Source organism: Rhineura floridana, chromosome 21 (assembly GCF_030035675.1).
Source record: "Rhineura floridana isolate rRhiFlo1 chromosome 21, rRhiFlo1.hap2, whole genome shotgun sequence".
NCBI lineage: Eukaryota > Metazoa > Chordata > Lepidosauria > Squamata > Rhineuridae > Rhineura > Rhineura floridana.
Genome location: NC_084500.1, coordinates 359,478 through 374,373, shown reverse-complemented (window position 1 = coordinate 374,373; position 14,896 = coordinate 359,478). Strand labels below are relative to the sequence as shown.

Here is a 14,896-nt window from a genome sequence, read left to right as displayed (position 1 = left end):
AATGGGAAATGTCCAAGGGGACTTTCCTCAAGAACAACGCTGAGGAGGGAGACATCCCCGGGCTGCCCCACTCTTCACTGCTGCTGCTGCTGCTGCTGTGAGCTTGCACAATGCCCAAACAGAGGATGTCAGGGTGTGGGTTTTCCCCCCTTTTGGTGTGGAGGTGCCTCTTCAGCCCCCACCTGCTGTCTGAGGTGGGGCACTCTGAAGCTGTCTGCCCCTTGAGAGGGCTTTGGGGAATGACATTTCATGTGGCACAGGGCTCTCGATGGCTACTAGCCACAATGGCTATGCTTTATTACTGCTGTTGGAGGCAGAAGCCTCTGAGTGCAGAGGGGTGCCATTGTGCTCATGCCTTGTTTGTGGGCTCCCGTTGGGACATCTAGCTGGCCACTGTGGCTGAGGAACAGAATCCTGCCCTGGGCCAGACTTTGGGCTGGTCCAGCTGCTGCAGCGCTCTGCTGGGGTTCGCACATTGGCCCGGTTTCCCCTGCAGTAAACTGGTTAGACCTCATCTTGAATACTGCATCCAGTTGTTGTCTCCACATTTCAAGAAGGATGCAGACAAACTGGAACGGGTTCAGAGGAGAGCAACAAAGATGATCAGGGGACTGGCAACAAAGCCCTGTGACTGAAAGAACTGGGCATGTTTAGCCTGGAGAAGAGAAGACTGAGGGGAGATAGGATAGCACTCTTCAAGTACATGAAAGGTTGTCACACAGAGGAGGGCCGGGATCTCTTCTCGATCGTCCCAGAGTGCAGGACATGGAATAATGGGCTCAAGTTGCAGGAAGCCAGATTTCAGCTGAACATTAGGAAAAACTTCCTAACTGTTAGAGCCATACGACAATGGAACCCATGACCTAGAGAGGTAGTGGGCTCTCAGACACTGGAGGCCTTCTAGAGGCAGCTGGATAGCCATCTGTCGGGAATGCTTTGATTTGGATTCCTGCATTGAGCAGGGGGTTGGACTAGATGGCCTTACAGGCCCCTTCCAACTCTGCTATTCTATGATTCTATGATCGTTTAAGAGAAGTAATGGTTTAACATGAATGAGCAGCCAGTGGTGCTCCTCCCTGAGGCTTGCTGTTGCGCTGCCGCAGGCGAAACAAGCCGGTGCCTGGCTGGCCTGGACTTGCAGTCAATTTCTCTCCCAGCAAACCATCTGTGGTAGCAAGCCAGGCAAGGTTTGCTTTTGTCTTACTCTCTGTGGCTCGTTTGGTGGAAGCAAACCACAATCCTGGATTTGGCCAAGAAGACCAATTGCCGTGGCCTTCAAAATGTAGAAAGGGAAGCCACCAATCCACTTCAATTGTCACGAAAACAGGCACTCAAAAGGGAAATGCTCAAAGCTGGCAGACCAGACCCCAAAGGATCTACCTGGCCAGGCATCTGGATTCTAGCGGTGGCAACAAGATGCCTCCAGGGCATCCCACATGCAGAGCGTGAAGGCACCATCTCTCTTCCCTCTCCGGCTTCACTGGAGATATAGTGGCCCATGTATTGGTGGCCCCTGTTGGTGAACAAGAGGCCTTGTGCTGCCTCCTCACCTGTTCAGCTGGATTAAAAAGCTGGCCTGGAAAATAAAGAAGCCATGCAAAGGGTGGTGTGAGTCAGCCTGTGGTGGGTCTAAAAGCACGAAAAGATGAAAAGAGCCCAGGGGGGCCCATCTAGCTCAGGACCTTCCTCTCCTGACCGTGGCTAGCCAGATGCCTGTCCTGGGAAGCCCATAAGCAGGTCTGGAGGACAACAGGCTCAGAACAGCCTGCTCTGGATCCGGCCCTTGGTCCCTCCCTGATATTCCTGAGACTCCAGAGCGGTCCATTTAGGCAGAAATGAGGGGGCGTGTTTAGGATCTGGAACTGCATTGGCAGCGCAGCCAGCCCACACGAGGGCTCTCATTCACCCCTTTTCTGGAAAAGCCCTAAAAAGATGCCCACCGGCAAGCCGCGCGATAGAGGTGGCCACATCCTGCCTCTGCACCTTGGGGCTTCACTCCCTTGCCATCATCTGCTGCCGGCATGTGGAAATGCCCTCTTGCGTCCCATGATTTCCTAAAGTGTCTCATGTAACTTCCCTTTTCCGGTAGTGGCAGAGTTAGTACCATGACACCAACTCTCTGGAAGATGAAACTCTGGTGTTTCCCCCTCCAAACACACACTTTTTCCACTGTGGGGGTATCCCAAACCCTCTATAAAAAGAGAGCCAGGGGAAGCATCAGAAACTAGTCTGCAGCATCCGGGCAGCACAGCAAGACTTTGCAACGGCCCTTCGCTCCATCTCCAGGCAACATGAGGACCTCTGTGGCTGCCCTTGCCCTCCTCTTCCTCCTCCTTGTGGCCTCCTTCTCTCTGACCATCGCTGCCCCACGTGAGTTGAGCTGTCTCTTCTGGCTTCTTTTCCACTGGCATATCTCAGACTCTGCACGTTGAAATGAGGAACAGAAGCCCTTGAGAAGCCCTGGGACCTTTGGTATACACCCATCCTTCACCCAAAGGTCCCAAGGCGGGTTACAACAATTTTAAAACACATAATTTGAAAAGGCCAGGGTAAAGAGGTGTGTTGGGGGATAATCATGGTCAAAAGCTTTGAAATAAGTTGAGCCAGTGTGGTGTAGTGGTTAGGGTATTCGAGTGGGACCTGGGAGCCCAAGGTTCAATCCCCATTTGGCCATGAAGCTCCCTAGGTGACCTTGGGCCAGTCACCGTCTCTTAGCCTAAACTACCTCACAGGATTGTTGTGAGGATAAAATCAGGAGGGGGAGAACCGTGTCTGCATGCCTCATGTCTGAGCTCCTTGGAAGAAAAAAGGTGGGATACAAATGTAATAAGAAATAAAAATAAATAAAATGATCAGGGCCTTATTATCATTATTTATTTAAAAAGCAGTATTTTATAAGCAACGCACTTTAGAGCAAGACAGCAACTATCTGTCTCTGGTGGATCATGGCCGGTGGCAGGTCAGATCTGCCTCTTCCTCATAGATGATGTTCAAGGGCTTCATATAAGGGAGTAAACACCTCTGGTGATATTCCACTCTGTGCACAAGGTCAAAAGTGACGGCCGCCTTTTGCAACTTCCAGGTGGTGTGGACACATCTCCGTGCTGCCCCAGACATAGCAGCAAAGTCTTCCCAAAGCGGATTGTGAAGAGTTTTTTCTACACCAGCGGAAACTGCAACCTGCCTTCTGTGGTGTAAGTTTCGGGGCTGGGCAAATGGCAAGTGATCCCAGACCCAAGAGGCTGCCATAGCTTGGCTCAAGCACTACCAGAAAGTGACGCTGGATCATCTTTTGTGCAAAAGTGGGAGGAAGAGTTGAATCTGAGGGGGGAATGTAACAAAAGAGATGGCAGAGGTTTCAGGTTTAAAAGAGTAAACCAGAGGAACTTTTTGCCGGAGAGTCGTGACTTGCAGTCCCTCCCCCCCCCAAATCGAGGGCCCGCAGCGTGGCAAATGTGGTCCCTCCCCCCCTTATAATGTGGAGCTGAGCTGGCTTCCATCTCTCCAAGCACAGGACAAGTGGGACCAAGACACAAAGTGGGGACCCTCTGTGACGCTCTGCTTCTTTCTCTGATAGGTTTGTCTTCAAGGACGAGAGACACAAGCCAGGCTGTGCCGACCCCCAAGCCACGTGGGTCAAAGATCTTATGGAGCACCTAAAACAGGCATGAGGAGAGGCACCCACGCCCAAGGCCTCCACTGCTGCCTCCCTCCCTCTGATGCCGACTGAGGCGCCCTGCTGGGACCAGCTGCAGAGGAGTCTCAGCTTCGCTCCACCGGCAAAGTGTTGCTGCTGCTTTCACCAGAGACCCCAGCTGCCAAGGCACTGCATGGCCCTTAGCAAAGGCCCCTTGGGGGGCTGCCAACCTCAGGAAGCGAGGAGGGCAATTTGTGCAGGCTCAATGCAAGTCTTCGAAAGATGAGAAGATCCCCTTTCTTAGCAAAATCCTCTTGTTGGACACAATGCTTGGTCTTCCCAACTGGCTTTGAAAAGAAGGCTGTGGCTGTCTGGTGTGGCTGAAGGTCAGGTTCATTAGGAGGCCAAAGTTTGCAACTGTGAAGAAACTCTCTCTCTCTCTCTCTCTCTCTCTCTCTCTCTCTCTCTCTCTCTCTCTCTCTCTTACACACACACACACACACACACACACACACACATATACACACACACACACACACACACGGTTTAAATTCAGTCTCAGAGTTCAGACTTGCACATTTCCCTATCATTTTTGTTTAATTGCTCTGTGAACCCAAAAGTTTGGTTCTGTAAAATGGGGAGAAAATGCAAGCACAATTCTATCCCCCATCACCCCAAAGTATATTTTACCACCAAACTCAAAGAAACAACAAACATTGGATCTGCTAGAGGGAAGGACATTATCTAGTGCTGTAAGAGCACTCTCTGCTGCCCCTGGCATGATGTTGCTCTGTCCACAGAAGCCACTGGGGGGGGGGATCCTCGGCACTTCACTAAACTACAGTTCCCAGAGCTCTTTGGGGAAACCCATGACAGTGAAAGTGGTGAAGATTTCAGTGTACTTCTGAAGTTTTATCCAGGAATTTAGTTTGCAATTTGGGAGCAGATTTTATTTATTTATTTATTTACTTTCTTGCACACTAGAGGTCTTGGTATGGACATGAGCACGCACACACACTTGTGAATCCAGTTCCATACCTGTTTGCTTGTGTTTATTTATATATTTAAGTACCAGGGTTAATCAAACTCCTTATGAATACTGCTATTTCTGTTGGTTATATAGTGTGTTCCTGTAAGCTGTGTTCACTACTTATCTGAATGTGTCTGCAGGTCCGGCATCCCCCGGCTTCCTTGCTGGCTTCCAAAAATAAAGCTGCCATTTGGTTTATCTCTGTCTCTTCTTGCAGAGTTTATCTCTTCCCTGGGGATCCCAAAGTGGAACTGGTTGCGTCTGAAATGGATGGCAAGGGTAGGTGCTCCCTAGAACAGCCTCCCCCAGCTTGGTGCCCCCCCCGACATTTTGGAGCACAACTCCTAATAGCCTCTGCCGGCAGTGCTGATGGACATTGTAGTCCAAAACCCTTGGATGGCTCCAGGTTTGGGGAAGGCTGGGCTTTTTGAAGGGAGGGGGTCCAAATCAGGTTTATTGCTTTAGCCCAAAAACGGTCAGAAGAACATTCAGGGCTGGTTGAGAGCCGATTCCAGGGCCAGCCTCAGACATATTGCTGCCTAGGGCAGAAAAGCAAATGACACACAGGGAGACCTGTCCCAAGTCAAGAACACCAGAAGCGCCTGGCTGCAGCTGGATCAGGCTGGGGGGGGGGCATCTAGTCCAGCACCCGGTTCTCACAGTAGCCAACCAGATGCCCCCACAGCAGGGCCTGAATGCAAGAGCACGTTCCCCAGATGGGTTCCCCTGCAACTGCTCATCAGAGGCACACTGCCTCCATTAGTGGCTAGTAGCCTTTGATCACCTTGTTGCCTCCCATGGATTTGCCTAATCCCTTTTTACAGCTGCCACCACATTGGCTGCAAACCAGCTGAGGCTGGTCAAGTTGTTTTGACACCAGGGCTGGGCAGAAAACCCCACAAATGCCGGACATTAAAAAGACAACCATGAAGGAAGTACAGAGCATTGCTGCCCTCTTGTGGCTGCCCAAACCAGCGGCTGCCCCAGATGCAAGTAGAGGCTTCCCAGCTGGCTGTGGGGCTCTTTGGTGCAGCCGCCTTGTGTGGTGTGAGCCACCAGAGACCTGTGGCCTGGTGCTTCATGGTGGTGCAAGGCAGGAGTTGCCAATCATCCAGTGGTGGTGGGACTGTAAAAGTGGGGAGGGGGGCGGCAGAAGGGGCAAGGTACATTTTGGGTGGTCAGCCAATATGTGTGCCGCACATTCCATGTCTAATAGCAGTAACAAAACGTCCACTTCCTCTCCTTCCCTGCGCACCCCACACCTTCCCAAATCTGCTCTGGGGTTTTTCCCAGCCTCCGGAGCAGAATTAGAGGTGAGTCAGAGGGCACGGGGGGGGGAGAGTGAGGGAAAATTCCATTGTACAAGTAGAATTAGTTCCGCTTGCACAATGATTTCATTGGATTCAACCCCATTTTCTCCAAAATAAATCCTATTGATTTTGAGGAAGTTAATTTGGGTGACATAATTCCTTTTCTATATATATAGTATTGACCAGCCAAATCCAGATTCCAATAAGGGCAAAGGCTCTCAGACAAACTAGAGTCCCTTATGCAGGCATTTCTGTGATGTACAAACTAGACCGACAGAAAACACCAACACAGTTCTTTTAAAAAAACCAATTAATTTTCAGCTAGTGCGTGCAGAGAACCAGGAATGCCAGGCTCTCAGGGTGGGCAAACTCCGAGGACACCAAGACCAGAAGGCCCCTGCTTGGGCCTGAACAGCTGGCGGCCCAAGCAATGGTGTAGAGCAGTCGCTGCCCACCTGGTGCCCTCCAGATGTTGCACGACAGTGGGAGTCACCGTCCAAAATGGGCATGCTGGATGACGCTGATGGGGGTTGGAGAAGGGGAGGGGTGTTTTAGAGGTTTATTCCCAAAATCAAGGAAGTGTCTTGTGGCACCTTTAAGACTGACACATTTATTATGGCATAAGCTTTCATGGACTACAGTCAGATGCATCATTCTGAGTGCTAAACACACACACAGAGAGAGTTGGGGTAGAGATTATTGTGACTGCCTAATTAAGAGTGACTATTTAGACACAAAAGTATTTGGCGAAACAGACAGCCTCCTGGCATTCCTAAGTCAATTAACACACACACACACACAATGTGATGAAAAATCCAGGGGCCAAATGTCCACACAAGTGATGACGTGCAATCCAGCTGTTTCACTTTGTTATGCATGCTTCCTTTGAAGTTCCAAAATGGTCGCCTTAAGGACAGTTACAGAGTGTCCAGATGCGGCTGGTTCCCTTGCTGGCTTTTCCGTGTTGCCATTTCTGATGTCCGGTGTCTTATCTGTCTGTGTGCCGTGTGATCCCTCCCCACACAAACTGGTCAATGCTCAGTTTGTATCTATTGGGCGTTTGGCAGACTAAATGCCAGCATCATTCATCTCAGTTGAACCGTCTGTTCTTTGTTGCCCCAGAGGGCAGGACTCAAACCAACAGACAGAAGAGATTGCAGGGAAGCAGATTTCAGCTAAACAGTAGGATAAATGGTTTGACTGTGGGGCAGACAGCCCTGGGAGGGGTGGGGCTCTCCTTCACTTGGAAGGATCAAAGCAGAGGATGGATGTCCACCTGTCAGGGATGCTGCAATTGCATCCTGAATTGCAGATCTTGCACTGAGCAGGGGGTTGATATAAATGACTTTAGAGGTCCCTTCCAACTTTCTAATTCTAAGGAGGCCGAGGCCTGCTCATTCACCTATTGCTTAAGAAGAGACACCCTTCATGGCTATGCTCATTACTTGGTCATTTTTTGGAACCAGCTTGCCAGATGCACACATATACCGGGAAGGCTCTGGCCCCAGCTGCTACGTGGGAAATTCCAGCCAGGATGTCAAAAGCTCACTGGCTGCCTTGTTTGCTGTGCTTTTGGCTGGGCCACAGAGGATCAGCTCCTGCTCTGTGGTTCCTTCTTTCCTTCCTGTCCTGCAGTTGCCCTCCCAAGAGCCAAGACAGAGAAGGAAAAACACAAGAAAAAGTGCAGATCCAGGCTGAGGCATGACCCTTTGTTGGAGGGAGACAGCACTGCCTGGATTCCAGCCTGCATAATCACACAAGTCTGTGATTAAATGTTATTTAATAGTCATGAAACTATTGCAAGCATTGCTCCCAGCTTGTGCACCAACGCTGAGGGTCCTCTCAGGGCCTAACCCTGATGTGAAGTCACCAACACCTGTCCTTGGACCGAGGAAGCAAGTTCCTCAGCCGTTTTGAGCGGGTTCCTCCCAGATGGTGTCCTCCTTCTCCAGATTAGGGAAGGGGGGAGAAACGTCATTCAGTTTGCATTTAAAGCCAAATCTCCCAAAGTTGCCCTTCCCAAAACAATAAGAGCCGTCCTTCAAAATCTGTCCGTCCCCAAATTTTGTGGTGCAGTTCTCCAACCACGCAACGTTTACAAGAATACATGTATTAGAGTAAAGTGTGTATGAAACACAATATATCCGTGAAAATAGAATACAAAAATGCATAACAGGAGAAACTGCTTGCAAAAATGTCTGCATGGGTCAAAACTGCCTACAAAAATGTATTTATTAGGAGAAATTCGCACTAAAAAGCTGACAAATTTCATGAGAATTAAAAAAAACATTTGCCAATTTCTGCTGAAATGTGGAAGACTGAATTTAAGACAGGAAGAATGAGAACAGGGAGAAGTGAAATGGCCAGATCCTTCTGTCCCTCCTCCAGATGCCGGCTGGACCACAACTCCTGTCACCCTCGACCACAGGCCACGCTTGTGGCTGGAGCTGGTGAGAGCCGCTTGTGCCTGCAATGGGATGCAGAACCTGTAAGTCTCACATCAGGCCTGATCATAAATCCAGCCCTGCACATGCTGTTGGAGCTCCTGACCATTTGTTGCCTTCCTTAGCTATGCCTTCACTGTGCGTAGCCAGAACAACCCTAGAACAGGTTAGACAGAGGAGCGCATGCCTGCATATCAGGGCTGAGGCCCTGTGACCCTGCAGATGTTGTGGGCCACCAGCCTCCCATCGGTCCTAGCCGTCATGGCCAATGGCCAGGAGTTGTAGCCCAGCCACCAGGTGCACCAGGAAATCTCTTTTGTCATCGCCCTTGCCCTCAACAACTACAGCACTGAAAGTGTCCCTAAAATAAACAACTTTTGGCCAGCAAACAGGACACTTGTCTGGTTGTTAGTATTATTATAGGTTATTTCTACCCCGCCTTTTGGCCAAAAGGCCCTCAAGGCGGCTTACAAACAAAATAGACCCAAGTACAGAATTACATTAATGAAAACAATACAATTTACAAAAATTAAATAACAAATAACATTATTAAAAAACAGTAATTACAACTTATACCCCTGCAGATGTTGCTGGACTGGTTAGGTGTGGAATGAAATCCTCTCCCAGTAACAGAAGCACAGCTCTGCCTGCCTGCCTGGCGGCTACGTTGGCAATTAGATAGCGGGCTTCCATTACCATGTTTAAGATTCTGCTTTCATCATTTCCGGTTTGTAAGATGTTCTTATAAACTGTGCTTTTAACATGTTGTGAGCCACCGTGAGAGGGGTAACTCTCCTATAAATACGCAAACAACCCCCCCCCCCAATAATCTTGGTGTCATTCCTGCCCTTGAAAAAATGTCTGCAGATTTCATCTCGTTAAAAACATGGCAGCCACAGTGTCGATTAGAGCCTGCTGTAGGGATTAAAAGTTATCCAGTTCAGAAAGAGGTTCATAGGCTTGGTTTCAGGTACAATTCAAGGTACTGGTCCATAGCTTTAAAGCAGGGGGGGGAAGGACACCCCAAGCCTGGGGGTGACTGAATGAGGCCCTCCAGGCCTCTCTACCTGGCCCTTGGAACTCTCCCCAGACCACACCCCTCTGCCCAAGCCACTCACCTATGCCCCTTCCCCAACTCTCTGCTCTTTCATTGCAACCCCTCCTGGATTTGAACCCTGTGGGTTTGACATGAGGGTATTTTTTAAAGCTGGATTTAGCTGAAATGGGGGTTCAGCAGAGCTGGGGGGGGGCTGATCTGCTGCTTGTTGAGAGACCATTTGCTTCCAAGACGCCCCCTCGCACTTTTTCTCTTCCAAAAGGACATTCAGCCCAGGGCCACGCTCCAGGAAGGAGGGGGCCTGCATGCAGTGAAGAGGGGACCAGCTCACATCCTTCCTCTTTGGCTTGCGGTGAAACGTCTTCTTCTCACTTATCCGATTATGAAGAGCAGTGAGGACTTCCTTCCCCTTTGACTTCATCAGGAGAGCCAAGAGTTGTCCACTCAGCAGAAGGACAAGCATTTTGAGCCACCATCTCTGAGTGAAGCGGAAACAGCCAGGTAGCCAAGGAGGAAGGAAAACGTCGCCTGAGGGGGCTCTTCCCAGGATGAACCAAGCCCTGTAGTGTGTCAGCACCACCTTGTTGGGGGAGGACTCAGGTACAATGCCCCGAATGCCCCCTCGCCTCTCCCTCCTCACTGTCACCACAGCGCATTCGTCCAGGTCTCTGCCTCGGCCTGACCCTCCCCGCCATCTTAGAAGGAAGAGTGGGGAGAGCACATGCTTTGCATACAGGCGATGCCCAGTTCAGTCCCTGCCATCTCCAGGGAGGGCTAGGAGCGTCTCCCACTTTGAAACCCTGGCGAGCCACTGCCACTCAGTGTCGACCATGCTGAGCTAGGTGGACTCAGTAGAAGGCAGCTTCCTGGGTGAGGATCCTGTTGCGATCAGGTCCTGCTTGCGGCCTTCCCAGGAGAGCATCTGACCAGCCACTGTGAGGCCAGGATGCTGGGCGAAGGTAGGCTCCCTGTGGCCTGCCCCGCTGCAGGGACCTGTGGGTGCTTTCCTGAAGCCCCTCCACCCACTCCCTCTGGCCAGAGCCGGCTTGTGTGCCTGGAGAGAGCCAGTGGACAGGCAGTCAGCAGCAAGGAGTAGGTGACCATCAGGGGCAGGAGGCAGTGGGTGCTGCCAGCGGGGCTCAGCAAACGCCCAAGGACACCAACACTCTGAATTGCCCTTCCTTCCAAAGATGCGTTTAGGTCTCCATCTAGCACACATCTGTAGATTGTGTTACATAGCAGGGCAGGCTCAGGCAGAGAGAGACAGCCTCCCCCGGAGGCAGAGGAGAGGGATCTGTGCCATAATGCAACCTGCCTAGCACCCCTTCAGTTACCCTGCTGGCCCTTGAGTGCATTGAAGGAGGTCTTAGTATGATCCTAGGGCTGGTCCAGCGGGCTTCTGTGCATGGCATGGGGAGGGCGCCATCTTGTCCTTTCCCTCTGGCAGTCAAATGTCTCAGGGCTGGCCCACCCATGACTCACAAGCCTGCCCACATCCTGAGGCCATCTTTGGGGGATCTCCTCTGGGTCCCTCTGCCTTCTGAGGTCAGGGGGGTGGCTACTGTGGAGAGAGCCTTCTTGCCTGTGGCCCCACGCCAGTGGAGTGCTCTCTGCAGGAATCCTTCCCCAGGACCTGCTTTTAAGTCTTTTCCATTTCGAGCAAAATACTTTAAAAAAATCCATTTATGTACCCAGGCCTTTCAAATACTGGTCAAACAGGTTTCAGCCCTTCTGCTGGTATGTTTTGTGGTCTTTTTACTTTTGTGTTTTTCATTACAGATGCCATGTTGTTGATTTTATTGTGCATTAAGGTCTACTGGAGGTCACTGATTCATAGGGTTGCCATAAGTCATAATTGACTTGAAGGCACATAACAGTAACAAAGTCTTAGAAAGCCTGCAGACTGTCAGTATTGTGTGGGAAGGATTCAAACACCTCCTGGGAAATTCAGATTGGTGCAGTTCCAGTGGATTTCAGTGGCTCTGTCAACCTGGCACAAGAAATCCGCTTTAAAAAAGAAACAGACTTTCTTGTGGGTTTGGGAAGTGACATGTAAATACACTGGAAAGTGTGGGATGAGCGAGTGATTAGCAGGAAGACCTATGAACACCCTGCAAGCAAATCAGGACGGATGCTCAGCAAAGGTCAAATGCAATCTAACCTCCACATCAGCTCTGTGCAAGCAAATGAGGATGGATGCTCAATCAGTTGGTCACCTGGAGGAGCTCACAGACAGAGAGGGAGGAAGAGAAGGTCCTTGACCAGAAGCCTCTCCAGGATGGGGCTTTGACTCTTGGAGCCTTCCAGTGGCCGATGGCAAGAGCCTCTTCCCTTGGGTTCCACATCTGGAATGTTTACTTGGATGGGGCCATCCATGCAGGGGGAGGTTGCGAGGCCCGCTCCTCTGGGGTGCCTTGCTGAGGCTTTTGCCTGTTCTCAGCCCACAGCTGATCCAGGCTCCTGATGGTCTGAAACGGCCACTCCTAGCTCATCACAGTGCCCTCCACTTGGGCTATGGAAGGACCTTGTAGGTCAAAACGCCTTTCTTTGGACTTCCTCTTGTGGCTTTTGTGGCAGCCTTGACACACTTGTTGCCTTCTTGCTGTGAACTGACTCATATTTTCCATGGCCAGAAAGTTGCTTGGCAAGGGATTGCTATCCTTCGCCTGTGGGGGTGATGGGGGTGGTGAACCTGTTCAGCTAATAGGACATTTTCAAGCTGCAAGCTTGAAAAATGAATGAATTGAGAGGACGAATCAATGAAAGCTTTAATTACAGTTTTGAATTTGCTACTCTACACGCACGCACACACACACACACACACACACACACACACACACACACACACAAAAGATGGAGCTGGTTAGACATAAGCAAAGAATCCAGGGCTGCTTCTGGGCTGGCACTATTTTGCGTGAGGTATTCAATTGTATACTGGGAATTTAGGTTTGCAACATTAACGTGGATTAAATTGCTCTGTTGCTCTGTCACAACAAATCCACTTAAAAAAAACTTTTATAGTTATGAAAGTAATGGGGAAATTCACTAAAAAGTGTGGGATAGGGACAGGCAACCTTCCGACAAGGAATTCAGAACCAATGCTCAATAAATATAGAGTGGCATTCAAGGTTAGTTGTATTCAGAGTAGACCCATTAAAATGAATGTGCCTGAATAATTTATCTCTGTTCCAGCCAAGCTAAAGTTTATTGAGGAAAGAATGTTTTTAAGCTGTGTTTTAGTATATTTTAACTGTGTTTTTATTTTTAATTGTGTTTTGGAATGTTTAAAATGGTTTTAAACATGTTTTTCTTTTTCTTGTTAAATTGTTTTGTTTGCCACATCATGCTGAAGGTACACCCGGATCAGATTCGGGGGAGAGATAATGTCTCAAGATCACTTCCACTCAGCAAATGTGGGGATTATCTCTGAGATTGTGATCACAGTACATACATTGGACTTTTTTTTTTTAAGGATGCCAGGGTCTTGCATAATACCTCTTCATCATTCTTGTGCAAGACCTTCAGTCTTTTTGAAAACACACACAAATTAATACTGCCCACCACAAAAAACCCAAGCCTCCATATTGCCCATTGTTAATTATTATTATTACTTCTTATTTGCTCGTTACCTGAAGGTCTCCAAGTGACTAACACAAATTAAAAACATAACTATAAATGCATAATACCATAAAGCCACAAAAGCAGAACAACCAACACTCATTAACAGCTACAGGAAGATTTGGCAGTACACTAAAAAACAAAACATCATCTCAGTCCATCAGATGCATGGAGGGGGGGAAGATAAATCTTTACCTGGCACTGAAAATATGTCAAGGAAGGCACCAGGCTGACCACTCCTGGGGAGTGCATTCCTCAGATGGGGAGCCCTGTCCCTCGTCACCGCCCTCCGAGCATCCCTCCGAGGGGAGACCTGGAGAAGGGCCTCAGAGGAAGATCGAAGGGTCCGGGGAGGTTCACAGTGGGAGAGGCGTTCCAGGATATCTTGGAGTCCTCATCCATAAAGAGCTGTGTAGGTCAAAACCAGCACTTTGAATTAGGCTCGGAAACGTACAGGCAGCCAGTATAACTAGGACAGGATTGCTCTCATACTCTCTGTTCACCTTGAACCCGCCAACAATTGGGCAGCTGCATATGCACTAATTGAAGCTTCTGAACCATTTTCAAAGGCAGCCCCATGTAAAGCGCATTGCAATAATCCAACCCTGAGGTTACCAGAGCACAGATGATTCAGGCCAAGTTATCCCTGTCCAGAGAGGGTCAGAGTTGGGCCACCAGCCTAAGCTGATGGAAGGCACTCTGTGCCACCAAGGCCTCCCATGCCTCAAGTGACAGCAATGTGTCCAGGAGAACCCCAAACTATGAGTCCGCTCCTTCAGAGGGGCCATCTAGGACAAGCCATGCACCACTCAGCTGATCAGAGGATCCACCCATGATTACTAAAGCTGGATGAGTCTGGCATCATTTGCCTTTGTGCACTTCCTGGGATTTTTTTTTTAAAGAAGACGCACAGATTCAGAAATTATCCATTATTCCAAAAGCCTGGAATAGAAAAAGATAGTGGAGGACTGGGGGGGGGGGAGGACTGAGGGACAGGAAATCACACTTTATGACACTGGTGTGGACAGCAAGTGGCAGAATAGCAACGAACTTCCATGGATGGGGAAAAACCCAGGAATTTGCGGAAGTTCATTTGCCAAATGCATAAACAGAAAAATCGGACCTATCTGGAGGGCTCTGAGAGAAGGCAGAGGAAGAACAGGGAGAGGGACTGGGGGAGAGGCAAAGGAGAAGCTGCCGGAGGCTGGTGCTGTCGCCGAGGCCTCAGGCTGCTCCGCCACCCACACCCTCCAGGGGAGACAGGATAGCACTCTTCAAGTACCTGAAGGGTTGTCCCACAGAGGCGGGCCAGGATCTCTTCTCGCCTGTCCCAGAGTGCAGGACATGGAATAATGGGCTTACATTACAGGAAGCCTGATTTCCACCAAACACCAGGACAAATGTCCCAACTGTTAGAGCGGCACGGCAATGGAACCAATGACCATGGAAGTGGTGGGCTCTCCAACACTCGAGGCATCCATGAGGCAGCTGGACAGCCACCTGTTAGGGATGCTTTATGTTGGATTCCTGCATTGAGCAGGAGGTTGGATTCAATGGTCTTATTAGGCCCCTTCCAGCTCTACTCTTCTATGGTTCTATGATTCCTTCCCACTTGGCCTCTCTCTCCGGCCATGCCAAGGAAACCTCTCCTCCCTACTCCGAGGGGAAAGTCCAGGGGTGGCATTGAAAGTAATTAGAATGAGAGGCAGAAGATGGATTTTTTTAAATAAAGTAATAATACACTGGGTCTAGAGGACAGAGCAGTTGTAGGTGGACAAAGTGAATTGTTAAACGGCCAGG

The 14,896-nt window shown here is 49.7% G+C and overlaps 1 protein-coding gene across 1 annotated transcript; it reads left to right on the top strand.

Moving 5' to 3' along the window:
* Positions 1 to 2,211: 2,211 nt before the first annotated feature.
* Positions 2,212 to 4,865, top strand: LOC133374264 (C-C motif chemokine 5-like). Its single transcript, XM_061604934.1, has 3 exons — positions 2,212 to 2,370; positions 3,083 to 3,194; positions 3,578 to 4,865. The coding sequence occupies exons 1-3, from the start codon at positions 2,292 to 2,294 to the stop codon at positions 3,669 to 3,671; spliced, it is 285 nt and encodes a 94-aa protein (XP_061460918.1). The 5' UTR covers positions 2,212 to 2,291; the 3' UTR covers positions 3,672 to 4,865.
* Positions 4,866 to 14,896: the final 10,031 nt, after the last annotated feature.

Bases quoted from the DNA above. Each gene is read 5' to 3' on its own strand.
- LOC133374264 (XM_061604934.1), top strand. From the start codon at position 2,292: ATGAGGACCTCTGTGGCTGCCCTTGCCCTCCTCTTCCTCCTCCTTGTG. The intron at 2,371-3,082 runs GTGAGTTGAGCT...TGCAACTTCCAG, and splicing joins TCTGACCATCGCTGCCCCAC to GTGGTGTGGACACATCTCCG. The intron at 3,195-3,577 runs GTAAGTTTCGGG...TTTCTCTGATAG, and splicing joins TGCAACCTGCCTTCTGTGGT to GTTTGTCTTCAAGGACGAGA.